The sequence below is a fragment of the Podarcis filfolensis genome (assembly GCF_964270895.1).
Source record: "Podarcis filfolensis genome assembly, chromosome: 6".
Lineage (NCBI taxonomy): Eukaryota > Metazoa > Chordata > Lepidosauria > Squamata > Lacertidae > Podarcis > Podarcis filfolensis.
In genome coordinates, this window is record NC_139609.1 from 19,040,878 (window position 1) to 19,059,783 (window position 18,906).

An 18,906-nucleotide genomic window follows, 5' to 3' on the forward strand; every position below is an offset into this window, starting at 1 on the left:
TGATTTTGATAAAAAAAAAAGTATTATTCTTAGCCTTCTTTAAGCTACCCTTGTAAAACTACATGCAGTGATTATTTATAACCTAGACAATAGACAATAACCCCAGTAAACTAATTTCCATGAAATAATGATCACTCTATAAGCTTTGCTGCTTCCTAGTACATCAGCCTTACACTTCTGCCCAGCTGCCCTGACTTGGTTTCTCCAGGCTATCACTGGTCCTCTACTTCATAGTTCATCTTTGTACGTCTGTCCCCTTCTTCCCACATGCATCGCAGTGCAACTGGTTGGCCTGCCATCTTCCTTTGTCACTTCTTGCTTTAGTACGACCACTGATAGCTCAAGTCTCCAAGCGGTTTCTCCATTTCCTTTGCTGCTCATATGCATGGCAGGTTGCTTGAACATTTGTTTTCAGCTGCGTTTACAGGCACCCAGGCTCTCCTTTAAAGAGGCAAAATGTTTCTTTCATTTGGCTTTTAATTAAGCAGTTTATTGTGGTCGTGCTGTTTATGTTTTAATATCTATTTTGGAGCAAACTGATGACAAGGTAACATTCACTGTGAAAATCCACAGTTGTAATAACATTTTTAATCACCTTGGCCTGTGGTGTTTTGTTGTTTATAGCACTTCTGTTTACCATTAAGTGTTCTCCTAATTCTGCTATGGTTGAACCGTACTAGCAAATGAGTCACTTCCTGCAGTTCCATGCTCATAAAAAACCCCCCAAAAATACATTAGTGCTTCAGTATGCAATTCTTGTTGAATGGCAAAAATTGGCCCATGAAAGGCATTCCCTCTTCTTCGTACTGTAAGCATTCTGCTATTTTACCTATTTATTGTGAACATTCTAGACATCTTCTCTCAATGGTCTGGTACGGATGAAACACTGACCCAATTGAAACCATCAACTCACTGGTCCCGTTCACATGTAACACTAGCCAGACCATGGCTTAGCACAAAAGGGCAAACATGTGGGCTTCTGGAGAGGAGATCACAGCCCCTTTGCTCGTGCAAGTCATTCCGCTGTTGCACTGAGCTAAGCCATGGTTTAGATAAGTGTGTCATCCAAACCCAGGTTTATGGTTTAGCTCTCTTCAGACACAAGCAGCAACCAAGGTTTGTCCTCTGATTACCAAGCCTACTTTGACTCAAGAACTTGCCTGTTTTGACACATTTGACTACAGTAGGCTACTGTCTCCTCCTTTCTTGTTCCCTTCCTCCCTTTCATATGAAGTGCCCTAGTGGAGGTTATTTGGAAGCAGGTATGTCAGGGTAGGACAGCAGGTCTTTCCAGTCATAGCCCCTATTATTACTTCCTCAAGTCCTATAACGTAAAAATAGTTGGGTGGGTGGGAAAACGTCCTGAAAATTAACCAACTAGAGCAATAAATTGAATTAAGCCAGGAGTAGCTGCCCCACAGGCTGTATCCAGCCCCCTCAATAGGTGTTTTTTTGGGGGGGTGCTAAGACCCCCTCCCCCAAACAGGGCCACACCCACTTTTACAGTATAGTCACTCCCACTTTGATATTCAAGCCCTTGATTCACCATGGGTTAATGGAGCCTCAATCACAAAAAGATTAGCCACCCCTGAATTAAATACTTATCATAGGACACACAGAGAGGGAATCTGAAAATGACAGCGTAAAACAGGGTTACGGAAGCTGCAACCCTCCGATTCCCATCAGTCCCACTCAGCATAATGGCCACAGATAGTGCAGGCAGCAACATCTAGAGAGCCACAGCTACATCATTTCTGGTTTAAAAGAAACCAAAAAGATTTATGCTACCTCACACATACATTTGAAAATCTAAGAAGACCTTCAGCTATCAGTGCTCACATTTCACATGCAAGAAACAGCATCTCTTCCAAATATAAATAGTTGATAATTTTCTATGTGGCAACAACCACATTTCAATCTTGAGGGCTTATAAAGAAATGGAAACTGAGGGCTGGAGGGAAGACAGGCCTAATTTGCAAGAAGATAACAAGTGCAATGTTCATGGAGGGAGGATTCAGTTACCTATGTCAGATAGGACATTTCCAGTGCTGGCTGCCTCAGGGAATTACATAGATTACATAACAGTATAAATGCTGTGGCAATGAAAAAGCAACTGGTCAAAAAAGAAATAGCCCCAAGAAGGACATAAGCAACCCTTTTCTGCTCGCTTAACACTTAGAAGTAAGTTGCATCCTCCTGTATAGTTATGACGAATGCCAGCTTTGTCACAGCTAATATTAACCAAGATTCTCATTTAATAAGGATTTGAAACTGTGATTTATTATTGGGTTCAGATCCTGTTTAAAATCAAATTCTGCTTAGCATGAGGGGTGAATATGTTCCTAAGACAGGAGGAAATGGGAGAAAGAGAACACATGTTCAACACTGGTTTCAAATCTCTTAAGTGCAAGGAACAAAAACCATTATTACATCCGCACCAGCCCAGAATATCACTTCAAGTTGTGGTCATATGTTTGACATTCATCCAGCACCAGTTTTAGTATTTCAGTGGGCTCATGTGGAGCCAGTGTTACATCTGCATCAGCCCATCTAAATACCCCACAATAAAGAGTACCGCTGCTTTTACTGTAGAAGGTGCAAAAATGTCACTTCTTTGCATTTGTGAAATACAGGTTTGATGATGATGATGATATTTGTGAAATACTAGAACAGAATGTTAACAAACGTGCAAAAAAACATAGCATGAACTGGGCAAAACAGGACACAAAACAGTAATCCATCTACAAGAGACAACTGCAAAAGGTCAGTTCAGACAATCCTTAAAAAGTTGGATTTTGCCGTATATGCATAGTATTGTACACACACAGGCTGAATATGGATGGGCTGCCCCTGGCACAGAAAGTCCGGGATGACAGAGGCAGGGCTGAACGAAATCAAACCTATGAATAACTGTCTGAAGCAGCCCAACACCCAGTCCTTTCTGAGAAAGTTTTGCAAAAATGCATTGCTTCCAGCAGTGCTGCAAGGATCCTGTAACACAAATAAATACCAGCCCACTTTGATTCAAGATGGATGCAAAGTAAGGGTATAATGCAGTCTTGTGACTAAGGTTAGGATGAAAAATTCACATATACTCTTTCTTACAATGCAACTTATTTTCTTTCTTTTGGGTCAGGAAGGAAGAGAAGTATATCTACTTATCTGAACTAGAACTACTTCTCTTCACTGCCCTAGGACAATTTCAATTGCAACTCATGCGTCGAATTTTTCTCCTTTTAAAAAAAAGTTACACAAGTTCCTGCCAAGCCAGGCCAGCTATGGTACATTTTCAAAACACCTCATTGAAGCATCTTACCTTATGGAAAAAATAAGTAAAGAAAATCATTTATAACTGTCAAGAAGTGCCATTGTGATGGTAGCAGGCCAGGACACATAAAAGTTTTTCAGATAAGCAGGGAATCTACAATTTTCAGCAATGATTAATAATTAACTGAGAGAGAGTAGTTGGACAGGGTAAGGAAATTACTAATTTGTTGGAGATAGCTACTTACCTTAGAATGCATAGGCAGACTTTGCCTCCTGATGTTAACCGGCAAAATCCAAATCTTTGTTTGCTTTCAATGTCAGTAAGCACAAAGGTAAAGTGCTGTCCAACCTGGGTCACCCTAGGAGGACAAGAAATATATTAAGCTGTTCTAACCCAGAAAGATGAGCTTAGAATTCATTTACCGTATGTACACTAACCGGAAAAAATATTCTAATCTAATAAATCAAACAAGATAAAGTTTTATAAATAGTCACCAGGCGGGGAGGGACCCCTGACAACTTGATTCACCCTAGATTCACTACTAAAGGAAATTGTTTGTTAATTTGCCTATGTCTCCATGGCACAAGTAGCATCTGCATCAACTAGCAGAATTTCACCTGGGCTTCAGACTATTCCATCCTCACCTTGTGATAGCAGGGGCTGAAGCTGGGACCTTTTACATTCAAAGCATGCGCTCTAACATTGAACAAGGGAAACAGGGCTCAGTGGCATTACACCAGGAGGGGGTGGAGTGTGAACAGAACTTGCCACCGGGTGGGGGTGAGGCGTGGAGGGTTCACAGAGCTTGCCTTGCCTGCCCATCCTCACCTCGCCACCGGAGCCAAGCGGGGCTGTGCTGTGCCACCTGCCACCATGCAGGGAGGAGCCGGGCTGGCTGATGTGGCCCTTGGACAATGCCCCCCCAATGGCTGGGCAGCCATTCAGTGAGGGTGCCCGGGATGCCGTAGCGAGGCCAGGCCAGGCCAGGCTCCCAGGCCTAGAGACCCTGGCAGCAGGCAGGGCAGGACAGAGATCCCTGAATGGGTACGCCTGGTTCGTGCCCCCTCAAAATTGTGCACCCAGCGCTATAAACCCCCCCCCCCGCCCTCTCTCCCCCCGCACACATTTTGCCCCTGCTAGGGCCTGCCACATTAAAGATTAGAAATAATTTTTCAGTCTTTATTCTATTTGAAAGTTTTAAAAATTGACTACATTTCAAGGTTTATTAAAAAGTGCTCAGATATTATTACAACAGCAGTTTTCCAAATTATATTGCTCCCATCAGGAGCATCCAGGATCAAAACCAGGTGCCGAGTGATCAGTTTCGAAGGTCTTTTACCAGGAGTAACTCAAGGCTGAAGAAAGCAGATGGAAATAATGTTTATTACACACCCCAGCTCTAGCGCAGCTCTACCTGCTCAGCTCCCCATCAGTTCCCCCTGGCTTGGCTATTAATGTTCTTTCATTCTGGCTTCGGTCATTTGGCTGCCCAGGTGCCTTTGAAAGAACTGCACTCCCCTGTCCCCAACCTCTGTCTGATTTGCCCAACTTATTCAGACCTCCTGCAATTTCTGCCAGTGCAGTTTCTTAGAAATTCTGGTCTCATCCCAGTAGGGCTTGGCCTCTAGAACCCTGGGCTCTTGGCTGCCTCAGTTCTGATAGCCTGCTGCTCCCTCCAGCTAAGATTCACAGACTACATGAGGAAATGGAAAGGTTCAGCACGGAATTCTATTTCCAACTTGACCCCAGTAGTTTTTATTGTTATTTATCATTACAGCGGTACCTCAGGTTAAGAACTTAATTCATTCTGGAGGTCCGTTCTTAACCTGAAACTGTTCTCAACCTGAGGTACCACTTTAGCTAATGGGGCCTCCCGCTGCTGCTGCTGCCGCCACCGCCGCACAATTTCCGTTCTCATCCTGAAGCAAAGTTCTTAACCTGAGGTACTATTTCTGGGTTAGTGGAGTCTGTAAAGCCATTTCCGACCTGGGAGGAGAGGGGGTTGCGGGCAGAAATCCCTCCCACATCACACACGCGGGGGCTGGCCCTTGCCCCCGCGTGATCAGGGAATCCCCGGGCGTATCGGCGACCCGGCCCGCCAATCAGCGGGCCGGGGAGGCGTGGCCTAGCCTATTTAAGGCCAGGCACGCCCGGGGACCGCCCTCTTTGCCCCCTTTCCAGCCGAGCGGTTTTCCCATCCCACCCACCCTTTAGGTTTAGCTAGCTTTGACCTTGCTATGGACTTCGGTTGGTCGCCGCAAGGGGCCTGGTAGGAATTTTTCCAATTCGGCACACTTCGAGCCTTTTGGTTTTTTCGCCTACCTCGTAGCAAACGTCACAACTTATTCGGTATTGGCGGTTAGGCATTGGCAGGGGTCAATTGTTATGCAAATGAAGGGGGGAAGGAAGCGCCATCACCTTCCCCAAAAGGAAAGGGTAGTCCGGTAGAGGACTCCGGGGGGCGTTGCCTTGTCTGAAACCTAGGGAGGTAAGGGCCTCCGGCACGCCCCAGAGCGGTGACACCCGTGGGATCCTAGTTGGCGTACTTCAACAGGACTCCCACGGCTTGTGGACAACCCTTCCCGGTCCCCATGCCGGGTAGTCGATAGGAGCCAATGCCTAAGGCCAATACCTTCCAATTCTGTAATCAATAAAGTTGTGGCCTTTTTATGCCCATTAACCTTAAATGCTGTGTCCAGTGTCTTCATTTCACATGGGGGAGGGGACTTGCCACGCAACCTGAAGCATTTGTAACCCGAGGTACCACTGTATCTGAATTTTAAAAGCAACCTGCTTTACAGCCCTTCATACAACCAGGAAGCTGCCTTATACCAGCACATATTCCAGTTGCTACACAATGCTATACATGGTCTGCCCCATGCCCATCTCCCATTATCATCTGAACAGCCCTGGGGGCCAGGCTAGGCTAGGCTAGGCTGAGAGAAAGTAACTGGTCCAATGTCAGTGAATTTCATGGCTGAGTAGGAATCTGAAATGGGACTTTCCAGTCACAGCCTGACATTCTAACCACCACACCACACCAGCTCTCCATGCTTCATAAGTGCATGATTAAAAGACCAGATGGAACAACTTGCAAAGATCTGAAGGAGAGACACTTAAAAAGTAACAGTGTGACCTAGTGCCAAGTGATGTAACAGAGTCCTTTGTGCTTTATTTCTGCTCGTGTGCCTTCATCATTTTCTGTTCTAATCCAATGTCATGATAAAGACAGTAATAATAATGATGATGATGATGATGATGATTTATAATTTATACCCTGCCCATCTGGCTGGGTTTCCCCAGCCACTCTGGGCGGCTTCCAACAAAATATTAAAATAAAATAGTCTGTCAAACATGAAAAGCTTCCCTAAACAGGGCTGCCTTCAGGTGTCTTCTAAAAGTCTGGTAGTTGTTTTCTCTTTGACATCTGGTGGGAGGGCGTTCCACAGGGCAGGTGCCACTACCAAGAAGGCCCTCTGCCTAGTTCCCTGTAACTTGGCTTCTCGCAGCGAGGGAACCGCCAGAAGGCCCTCGGCGCTGGACCTCAGTGTCCAGGTGGAACAATGGGGGTGGAGACGCTCCTTCAAGTAAGCATTGTTATTTATTGTCTCCACTCTTATACTTTGTTATTTGGGGATATTATTGTTTTCTCGTGTCACCATTTTGTCCTTAGCTTTTCCTTCTCTCAAAGATATCCTGCAAGACAGTAGAGGTTTAGGTCAGAGTATTTCTTCTCCTAGGTGGGCTACCTTCCTAGGTTGATGAGCCCTCACTTCCCTCTACAGCACATTTCCCACACAAGCGGTACTGCCCCTCTCCTAACACCCTATACACCCCATGGTTGTATGAGCATGGAAGAAAGAGTGTGCGGGTAGGGGTTTTGTGGCTCCGGCCATGCGCACCACTGGCGTGCTGCCCCTAGAAGGTTAAACATGTGGCAATGTGGCCCACAGGCTGAAAAAAGCTTCCCCACTCTTGACACAGAGGCAGGCCTTACACTGGCCATTCCACCCTTTGTAGGATTTGTAAGGATTCGTGACTCCACAAACCAAAGATGAAAACACAACCTGTAATAAATAGGAGGCAGGCCACTCCAAAGAGAACAAGTTAATAAAGGAAACTGCTTTTTAAAAAATATTCTTGGAAGCTGTTGGCACTGCCACCAGTCCTTGAACTGGAGCACAAATACAAATGGTTAAATGAAGTATTTATATAATAATACTGCAAACTCAAAATTGTTCATCAGAATTGCCTTGCTATAGTGAATGAATGAGCCAAAGGCAAAAACCCCAAATGACCCACAAACGTATATTCCAGCACATACTCCTCTCCTTGCTTCTTTGTTCAAAAATAATGTTTAATGTATATAAACATCAAACCTACACTCTCTCAATGTCTCTACTATATGAATAAGGTTTTAAAATCAATATACATGTTCTTCAGTGGACAAAACTGATAGGGAGTATTTATACTGTTATGTTCATTATCAAGGCGTGATTTAAAGTTCTCTTTGAGGACTGATTAAGAATTTTCTCTCTTAAGGTATGAAAATTCGCATCATCAGCATCAAATGTAAGCTGTTTGGCCTTGGAGGAAGAACGCACTTTCTTCTAGATTTATGGCTCTGTGCAATCATTTAGGAATGGGGAGTTATTCATATGAGAGAATGTTTTTGCACAAAAGTTATGTATAGCCCATAGACACCATGTATTTAATGAATAGTGGACTCTGGTCCATGAAAGCTTAAGCCATTGTAAAACTGTTAACCTTTACGGTGCCACAAGACTGCTGTTTTGTTGCAACAAACTAATATAGCTATTCCTCTGAAAATTATTATGTTATATTTAGTAAATTGTCATACAAGCTGGCTTTAAAATAAGAATTAAAGTTGTGTAGTAAAACAGTAGTTCAGTTAGTGTTTGTAAATGAACAGGACAGAAGTTCATAAAAGTATGATTTGTATGAAGAGAGTAAACAAGAGATTTCATAATGGTATTCTTGAACATGGGATCATCCAAGGAAAGTATGTGGCAACAGATCTGGGATACATAAAATAAAATTCTAACTGTTCATAACTAAATTGTGAATCTCACTAACCATAAGTTTAGACAACTTTAAACATTTTTTTTAATACTTCTAAGCTTCTGGTTAGAAGGTCTATAAATATGTTATTAGCTATAAGTGCTAAATGAAAACTCCCTGTACAAAATGCAGCATATACGTCAATACAGGTTTCTGATGAGAAACAATAGGGATAAGCTTGTAAGGTTCCCTAAGAGAATCTGCTAATGTTGGGGGCAGAAATCCTGTCTAGATAAGATTCTTCATGTGATCCACAAAAGGGAGTTCCATTATTATATTTATTCTTTAGTGCCATTATACAGGGATGAGAAAAGTACAGTGACACTGTGGAATGTGGCAACAACATGAAGCTTTAGGTTTCATGCTACATTTTGATCTCCCTGCTGAAAGAAAAATGTATTTTGCATACCTTAAATATTTCTTTACAATACAAGTAAGGTGCCACATATCTCTCCAATGTTTGTTATGCATGGCAAACATTTTTCTCCAAAAATTAATTAACAAAGGCGTGTCAACAAAAGCAACATTATTACTGCACGCCACCACAATATCCTAGTGGTGAGAGAATCCAGGGGTTTCAGCTCTTACCAGGATTTGGCTTCCATGGAACGAAGGTTAGTGGAGCCTGTGGTGTCTTTTAAGGTATATGGTTTTATTTACACATATATACAACCTGAGCATAAAATGGAGGGACTCATAGCATTAACACGCCAAAAGATCTTGCTCCTTCATTCATCACAAGTTTGAATTCAGCACAGCTCAAGCAATGTCTCTGTATCTAGATTCTTACGACTGCTTTCTCTTACGTTCACATACAACTACACTCCCGTTGCACTTCTATCTACCAGCCATGGGGGAAGAGGAAAGGCCCACCCATTTACCCTATGGCACAGAGCAATTTCTTTGGTTATGCTAAGTATGGTGCTTAAGTGGTCAGCTAAGGCCAATTGTCTAGTTTGGGTCTAGATTTTAATCCTTACTGGGGAAAGACTCAAAGAATTGGAAGACTGACCCACCCACCCCACAAACTAACAATGTTATGAAGAGCAAACAGAACAAAAATAGTTCCATACTATTTTTTTCACTTTGTTAATACTTCAAACATTTACTAGAAATGCACCTCCATCCTTGAATTGAGCATACTTTTAACCTTTACTTCTGGATCTACCTTCCATAGGTCAGGCTCCAAATTTCAACAGGTTAGAACAAAAATGTAGCAGAGCCCTGCCTAGATTGAAAGCTTAGAATACTATCCAAAAAGCTGCAACATTATATGGACAGGTTATGGACATGTACTGCAATGCACTCTACGTGGGGCTACCTTTGAAGGTGACCCAGAAACTACAACTAATTAATTCAGAATGCGGCAGCTAGACTAGTGACTGGGAATGGCTGCCAAGACCACATAATCTTGAAAGACCTACATTGGCTCCCAGTACATTTCCGGGCACAATTCAAAGTGTTGGTGCTGACCTTTAAAGCCCTCAACAGCCTCAGTCCAGTATACCTGAAGGAGCGTCTCCACCCCCATTGTTCAGCCTAGACACTGAGGTCCAGCTCCAAGGGCCTTCTGGCGGTTCCCTCACTGCAAGAAGAGGGAACCAGGCAGAGAGCCTTTTCGGTTGTGGTGCCTACCCTATAGAATGCCTTTACATCAGATGTCAGGGAAATAAACAACTATCTGACTCTTAGAAGACATCTGAAGGCAGCCCTGTTTAGGGAAGCTTTTAATTTGATGTTTTAATGTATTTTTAATATTTTGTTGGAAGCCACCCAGAGTGGCGGGAGAAACCCAGCCAGATAGGCAGGGTATAAATAAATGATGATGATGATGATGATGGAGATATGAACCATACGAAACAGTGCTTCTCAACCGTAGCTGTCAATAGAACATAGTCTGAAAATAGCTAATAGTAGCAATTATTTTTAACACACCAACATGGAAATACTACTCCAGAATATTTGGACGCTAAACTGTATTGTCACGATCCACTTCATAAAGAGAAGTACACCAAATCAGCACATACCATAAAACTTATATGGAAAAGTTGATAAAACAATGGAGAATATCCATTCTTGGTCCTGAACTTGATTAATTTTTTTACAGATGATGGAAATAGACTTCAAAAAACTTTCCTCATAAATTAGACATATTCATTGCATTAGAAAGGCAAAGCTATGGTTATTAAAATATGTTATATGCATGCATGCTTTGAAATTAAAAAGAAATTAAGTAATCTCAAACTTCCACAATTTTCAAATGGTTCATAGAAAAAAAAACTGTTTAAGAACTGCTGTGTTATATTGATTTGCTTAACTGAGCAGCATGCAAACAAAATGTATTGTAAGTTAAGTAAAAGCAACAAACAGACCTTAAAATACTTTTATATAAAGGGATGACCATTTGGTCTTTTGTTTATTAGAAGAAAAAAACCTTCAGCTCCAAGTTCCTAGCTCTCAGGGAGGCTCTGAAAACCTTGATGATTCCATATTCTCAAATAAGCTAAAATTGTTATTCAAACCCACTTCAGTTCACTGCATGTGCAAGTAGTAATTCATTGGAGATGAAACAGTGGATTCATATTCCTAAAAATCACTATATAACAGCATTTTTATAGTCTCTTCTGTCCTTGAATGCTATGTTAGGTGAATAATGTGGTGTAACTCCATGTAATTAACTCTTAATAAAATAAAATATATGAATTCAATGATATAGGACACTTCACCTAATTTCATTTATCCATTTAAACAAAAAAAAATTATATCTTTAACCACCTTTCCATGTCTTTTGAGAAAACACAACTTTCTATTCTACAAGCTGAAATTCTATTCCATATTGCAGTTAATGCATCTTCCACTATTCAGTGAAAAATTCCATTTAGTTCAAATAGGAATTTAGGTAAATTGCCTGTTGAGGTATTGCATTTTTATGGATGTAACACTACAGTACATCATATATGCATGATGTACAATTTAGAATATTCAGTTCTTCTTGGATTGTAATAGAAAATGATGCAGTAGTTTGGTAGCATAAAAAAGTGTAAAATGAAATGTGTGCTAATGGAAATCACACCAACAAAGATACTGTCTATATCTATAATAATACATATGCTACATGTCTCTAAAATGTTGCTATGCATTTATTCTCACACAAATCCCTACGACCGAGCTGTTCTCAGCTTCTTTAATTTATTACTTCGTATAATCATGCTATTTACCGAAATCCTAACCACTGGATGGCAGCAAGAGAGCCTCATGTGCTTTTAATGTCCCTAATTTTCATTTGCTTTACCTTCGTTACCAGTTTTAGATTCAATGGCATGCAGGCAAACATTACATTATTTTTAATGTGGTTTGTTTAAACTATCCTTTTACAACAAGCCAGAATCTGAAATCACAGTTTGATCCTGGCTCATTCTCAAAAGCCGCAGCTACTCAATTCTCCAAATATGGACATCATGGAGATCTGTGGTTTGTTTTAAATCAGAAGTGAGAGCTTCTGATCTCTTCCACAAATGTATGAAAGAGGAGGAAAGGAGAGGAGAGGAGAGGAGAGGAGAGGGGGAGCACATGAGCCTGGGGCTCTCTGAAGCTTTGTCAAGTAACAGGAAACCATGGTTTCCCATTACATCCAGGCTGTGCCAGAGTCTTGTATCACCTCAAACACTAACTGGCTTATTTTGTGGCATCTGCTCTCATGATCTAGAGCATGCTTCATCAGATGCATGATGGCATCCTCAATTCAGGTAGCTCATCTAATGAAGTGGACTGTACTCTATGAAAGCTGATGCCTCAAGAAAACAGAATAGGGTTTTAACGTGCCACTATCATTCTAGGTAGGATATTGAAATGTGTGGATTTTTTGTTGTGTTCTCACTCGGCCCTACTTTTCTGAACATACCAGTTCTTCCATTTCTTGAATCTTGATTTACCTGTTTTTTAAGCATAGTTTGATACTGTTAATCAACTTCAGTCAGAGTTTATATATGAATGGGCCAATATAGGTGTATCTTCCAGACACTTAACCACAGATCAGAAGAGGATCACAGAACTGGGCCTGCCCTCGCTACTCTTCCTCTCTTCTCACACTCAACTTTTTCCAGCCCTTCCCTTGACAGCCTTTCTGCACCAACCTTAACCAAGGCTATCTCTATCCATTTCCCTGTTGCTTATGAGTTTCCAAACCACTTCAGATCCTGGCTTCAATTACCTGTTTGTATCTGCTGCCGAGCCTAGGCCATTACTTGCCTGACTAAAGATTTCTTTCTTTCTTCTTACAAGTGAGAGCCTCTGTCTGTATGTTTTGGGTGGGAGCCAGGACATGTAGTTTAAGCACAGTTAAACTATCTAGATTTTAAGCCTGCATCAGTCCAGTATGTTGAAGTCACAAAGCAATATATGTCTGGAAGCCTTCCAAATCTCCTATCTGTACACATCTGGAATCATTCTCAAGGTAACCAAATATGCAAATCTATCCAAAATAAGTTATGCCGGCTGCTTGCACTGGGGGTGGGGAATAAGACCTGTGAATCCACCCAAACTTCAATTTGGGCTACAATATGTCATAGAATCATAGAATCATAGAGTTGGAAGAGACCACAAGGGCCATCGAGTCCAACCCCCTGCCAAGCAGGAAACACCATCAGAGCACTCCTGACATATGGTTGTCAAGCCTCTGCTTAAAGACCTCCAAAGAAGGAGACTCCACCACACTCCTTGGCAGCAAATTCCACTGTCGAACAGCTCTTACTGTCAGGAAGTTCTTCCTAATGTTTAGGTGGAATCTTCTTTCTTGTAGTTTGGATCCATTGCTCCGTGTCCGCTTCTCTGGAGCAGCAGAAAACAACCTTTCTCCCTCCTCTATGTGACATCCTTTTATATATTTGAACATGGCTATCATATCACCCCTTAACCTCCTCTTCTCCAGGCTAAACATGCCCAGCTCCCTTAGCCGTTCCTCATAAGGCATCGTTTCCAGGCCTTTGACCATTTTGGTTGCCCTCCTCTGGACACGTTCCAGTTTGTCAATGTCCTTCTTGAACTGTGGTGCCCAGAACTGGACACAGTACTCCAGGTGAGGTCTGACCAGAGCAGAATACAGTGGCACTATTACTTCCCTTGATCTAGATGCTATACTCCTATTGATGCAGCCCAGAATTGCATTGGCTTTTTTAGCTGCCGCGTCACACTGTTGGCTCATGTCAAGTTTGTGGTCAACCAAGACTCCTAGATCCTTTTCACATGTAGTGCTCTCAAGCCAGGTGTCACCCATCTTGTATTTGTGCCTCTCATTTTTTTTGCCCAAGTGCAATACTTTACATTTCTCCCTGTTAAAATTCATCTTGTTTGTTTTGGCCCAGTTCTCTAATCTGTCAAGGTCGTTTTGAAGTGTGATCCTGTCCTCTGGGGTGTTAGCCACCCCTCCCAGTTTGGTGTCATCTGCAAATTTGATCAGGATGCCCTTGAGTCCATCATCCAAGTCGTTGATAAAGATGTTGAATAAGACCGGGCCCAAGACAGAACCCTGTGGCACCCCACTAGTCACTCTTCTCCAGGATGAAGAGGAACCATTGATGAGCACCCTTTGGGTTCGGTCAGTCAGCCAGTTACAAATCCACTGAGTGGTAGCATAGTCAAGACCGCATTTTACCAGCTTCTTTACAAGAATATCATGGGGCACCTTGTCAAATGCCTTGCTGAAATCAAGGTAGGCTACATCCACTGCGTTCCCTTCATCTACCAGGCTTGTAATTCTGTCAAAAAACGAGATCAGGTTAGTCTGACATGACTTATTTTTCAGAAATCCATGCTGACTATTGGTGATCACAGCATTCCTTTCTAGGTGCTCACAGACTGTTTGCTTAATGATCTGCTCCAGAATCTTCCCTGGTATTGATGTCAGACTGACTGGGCGGTAATTATTTGGGTCCTCTCTTTTCCCCTTTTTGAAAATAGGGACAACATTTGCCCTCCTCCAGTCTGCCGGGACTTCGCCTGTTCTCCAGGAATTCTCAAAGATGACTGCCAGTGGTTCTGAAATCACATCTGCCAGTTCTTTTAATACTCTTGGATGCAGTTCATCTGGCCCTGGAGACTTGAATACATCTAGACTAGCCAAGTATTCTTGTACTATCTCCTTAGTTATTCTGGGCTGTGTTTCCTCTGCTGAATCATTTGCTCCAAATTCTTCAGGTCGGGCATTGTTTTCTTTATCGGAGAAGACTGAGGCAAAGAAGGCATTGAGGAGTTCAGCCCTTTCTGTGTCCCCTGTTTGCATTTCACCATCTTCTCCTCTGAGTGACCCCACTGTTTCTTTGTTCTTCCTTTTGCTACGAACATACCCATAAAAGCCTTTTTTGTTGCTTTTAACCTCTCTAGCAAGCCTGAGTTCATTCTGTGCTTTAGCTTTTCTGACTTTGTGTCTACACGTGCTGGCTATTTGTTTGAATTCCTCTTTGGTGGTTTCCCCCCTTTTCCATTTTTTGTACACATCCTTTTTTAATCTTAACTCAGTTAAAAGTTCTTTAGATAGCCACCCTGGCTTCTTTAGGCACCTTCCATGTTTCCGTCTCATTGGTATTGCCTGAAGTTGTGCTTTTACTATCTCCCTCTTTACAAACTCCCAGCCATCATGAACTCCCTTTCCTTTTAGTATTACTGTCCATTGGATCTCACCAAGCACTTCCCTAAGTTTTATGAAGTCGGCTTTCTTAAAGTCGAGAAATTGAGTCCTAGTATGCTTGGCTGCTCCTTTCCGCTGTATAGTAAACTTCAGAAGAGCATGATCACTCGCGCCTAATGATCCTTCCACTTCTACCCCACTAACCAGGTCATCAACATTGGTTAGGACCAGATCTAAAATGGCTGTTCCTCTTGTTGCTTCTCCCACTTTCTGGACAATGAAGTTGTCTGCAAGGCCAGTGAGGAATCTGTTTGACCTTATGCTCTTGGCTGAGTTTGACATCCAACAAATATCCGGGTAATTGAAGTCCCCCATTACTACTATCTCCCTTCCTTTTGCATGCTTGGCCATCTGTTCCAGGAAGGCATCATCTATGTCCTCCGTTTGGCTTGGGGATCTATAGTAAACTCCCACAATGAGGTCACTGTTATTCTTCTCTCCCTTAATTTTGACCCAAATGCTCTCACTTTGGCTTTGAGGTTCTAAATCTTGGATCTCTTCGCAGGTATACACACCCCTGACATATAACGCCACTCCTCCTCCTTTCTTGTCTGGTCTGTTTCTCTGAAATAGATTGTATCCCTCCATTATTACATTCCAATCGTGGGACTTATCCCACCAGGTTTCAGTGATGCCTATTATGTCATATTTAGTTTGCTGTACCAAGAGCTCAAGCTCATCTTGTTTATTTCCCATACTTTGCGCATTAGTGTACAGACATTGAAGTCCATTAATCATTCCCCCGTGTCTCTTATTTAAGGATTTTTTCCTCCCACCACTAGGTCTGCGTGCTGTTTGCTCCATTCGGTCTATGACATTTGGATGATCATCTTCATCAATTGATAGACTCCTACCTTCAGGAGCACTGTCTCCCTCCCCCACATTAGTCAGTTTAAAGCCCTCCTGATGAGGTTTCTGAGATTTTTTGCAAAAACATTCCTCCCAACCGTTGTGAGGTGCAGCCCATCGCTTGCCAGAAGTCCATCTTCAAGAAACTGCATTCCGTGATCTAAGAATCCAAACCGTTCCTGTTTACACCATTTGCGAAGCCAGTTGTTCACTTCCACTATTTTTCCCTCTCTCCCTGGGCCACGTCGTTCAACTGGGAGGACAGATGAGATGACAATTTGTGCATTTAATTGCTTCAATTTCCTGCCCAGAGCCTCGTAATCTCTTTTGATCTTCTGGAGGCTATTGCTTGCAGTGTCATTGGTTCCCACATGAACCAAGAGGAAGGGGTATTTGTCAGTGGGTTTTATGATTCCTTGCAGTCGTTCAGTTACATCTTGGATCTTAGCCCCGGGGAGACAGCACACTTCCCGAGACATCTTGTCAGGCCCACAGATCACTGCTTCTGTTCCCCTCAGTAGGGAATCCCCTATCACCACTACACGCCTCCTCTTAGGTCTGGTCGGGGTTCTTCCGTGAGCTGTCTGTTCCAAGGTCGCCTGCACATTCCCTGAGGACTGCCTTTGCTGCTCGTCTTCATATACCTGATCGACTGTAATGAGGGAGAGATCCTCAAATGGAGTCTGCTCTTCGTCTTCCATGCTAGGGGAAAGGACCTCAAAGCGATTGCGTATTTCTAAACAATCAGAGCGAACCCTGGGCCTCCTACTTCTTTGAGTCACGTTTCTCCATATATCTGGCTCCTGTGTTGGTGAACTAGCCTCCTCAGGGGAGTCCCCTGTCTCCTCCTTGGTGGAGACGGTGTGCTCTGTTGCTTCCAAGAAGAGCTCCAGCTCTCTAATTCTTTGGAGCGTAGCTACACGTTCCTCCAGTTGCTGGACTTTGTCTTTTAAGAGGGCAATCAACATGCAATTGCTGCAGGTAAAGCTGCCTGCAACCTTTGGCAAGATGGCAAACATTGCGCAGGAACCACAGGCGACTGCAGCTGTTCCCTCACCCTCCATCTTGAGAAGGTGTCGTTGGGGGCGACTACAGCGGTCCTCCATCATAAAAAGTGTGAAGACAGGACAAATAAATCCCCCCAAATAAACCTATATCTCCCCCCAACAAACGTTTGAGACTAGCTCCCCTAAATCTAAAAGATGGATCAAACTGTGCGTGCTACAAGGCGCGCGCCGCTACCCTACAAGCTCTGATAAGCTCCTCCCACAGCTAATCACCTACCTCAACAGAAGCCCTGCCCCCTCTGACCTTTGCACAGAGAAAGCAGCTAATCAGCCACAAGAAACTCACGCAAGAAAACCCTTTTTGTTCCTTCTTCAGCCGCTGCCCTACAAGCTCTGACAAGCTCCTCCCACAGCTAATCACCTACCTCAACAGAAGCCCTGCCCCCTCTGACCTTTGCACAGAGAAAGCAGCTAATCAGCCACAAGAAACTCACACAAGAAAACCCTTTTTGTTCCTTCTTCAGCAGCTGCCCTACAAGCTCTGACAAGCTCCTCCCACAGCTAATCACCTACCTCAACAGAAGCCCTGCCCCCTCTGACCTTTGCACAGAGAAAGCAGCTAATCAGCCACAAGAAACTCACACAAGAAAACCCTTTTTGTTCCTTCTTCAGCTGCTGCCCTACAAGCTCTGACAAGCTCCTCCCACAGCTAATCACCTACCTCAACAGAAGCCCTGCCCCCTCTGACCTTTGCACAGAGAAAGCAGCTAATCAGCCACAAGAAACTCACACAAGAAAACCCTTTTTGTTCCTTCTTCAGCTGCTGCCCTACAAGCTCTGACAAGCTCCTCCCACAGCTAATCACCTACCTCAACAGAAGCCCTGCCCCCTCTGACCTTTGCACAGAGAAAGCAGCTAATCAGCCACAAGAAACTCACACAAGAAAACCCTTTTTGTTCCTTCTTCAGCTGCTGCCCTACAAGCTCTGACAAGCTCCTCCCACAGCTAATCACCTACCTCAACAGAAGCCCTGCCCCCTCTGACCTTTGCACAGAGAAAGCAGCTAATCAGCCACAAGAAACTCACACAAGAAAACCCTTTTTGTTCCTTCTTCAGCCGCTGCCCTACAAGCTCTGACAAGCTCCTCCCACAGCTAATCACCTACCTCAACAGAAGCCCTGCCCCCTCTGACCTTTGCACAGAGAAAGCAGCTAATCAGCCACAAGAAACTCACACAAGAAAACCCTTTTTGTTCCTTCTTCAGCTGCTGCCCTACAAGCTGGCAGAACAGTGGCAGAACAGTGTACTGCAGTTGAGAGAATGTTGGGTTTAAATATGAACGATTCTGATTAAAATTTCTGCTTGGTACTGAAGCTCAATGTGTGGGTTAGGGGCATTCACCATCAGAAAGAAATAGAAGAGTTTCTTTCAATTGGCAGAACATGTGTGGCAGAACAGTGTACTGCAGTTGAGAGAATGTTGGGTTTAAATATGAACGATTCTGATTAAAATTTCTGCTTGGTACTGAAGCTCAATGTGTGGGTTAGGGGCATTCACCATCAGAAAGAAATAGAAGAGTTTCTTTCAATTGGATTAAAGAATTGTGGAGAATTTTGCCCATTGAATGATACTATACAGGAAGGCTCTTACCTGATCAAAGAAATCATAGCCTACTAATCACATGAAATTTAATCAGCTATAATTACAGAGATTTCCAGATTTCCATGTGAATAAAACAACAGTTTTTAGGGGGGGGAACGTTTTGTTTTTAAATAAGTAAGCACACATCACAACAGGCACCATTACAGAAGAGGCATGATAGTAAAGAAGCAATGACACTTCTAATATAGCACCTGCCACATCTGGTTTTTGTAACTACCTGTATTCAAAATAATTCATGTTTTTTTTATAAAATCTATAAAGTGAGGAAACTTTGTGATCAATTATTCTAGCCAAGTGATTCAATGTTGCAGCCCTACAGTGGATATTATAAGCAAATGTAAGGGTATTAGAAATTT

The 18,906-nt window shown here is 43.0% G+C and overlaps 1 protein-coding gene across 3 annotated transcripts in view; it reads right to left on the reverse strand.

Moving 5' to 3' along the window:
• The window catches only part of DENND1B (DENN domain containing 1B), a 181,792-nt gene that overhangs the window by 102,252 nt on the left and 60,634 nt on the right, over positions 1–18,906 (reverse strand). For all 3 annotated transcript variants that reach the window (XM_083620293.1, XM_083620294.1, XM_083620292.1), the window contains exon 6: positions 3,513–3,626. In XM_083620293.1, coding sequence (XP_083476419.1) covers positions 3,513–3,626 — 114 coding nt within the window. The remainder of the gene's footprint in view (positions 1–3,512; positions 3,627–18,906) is intronic.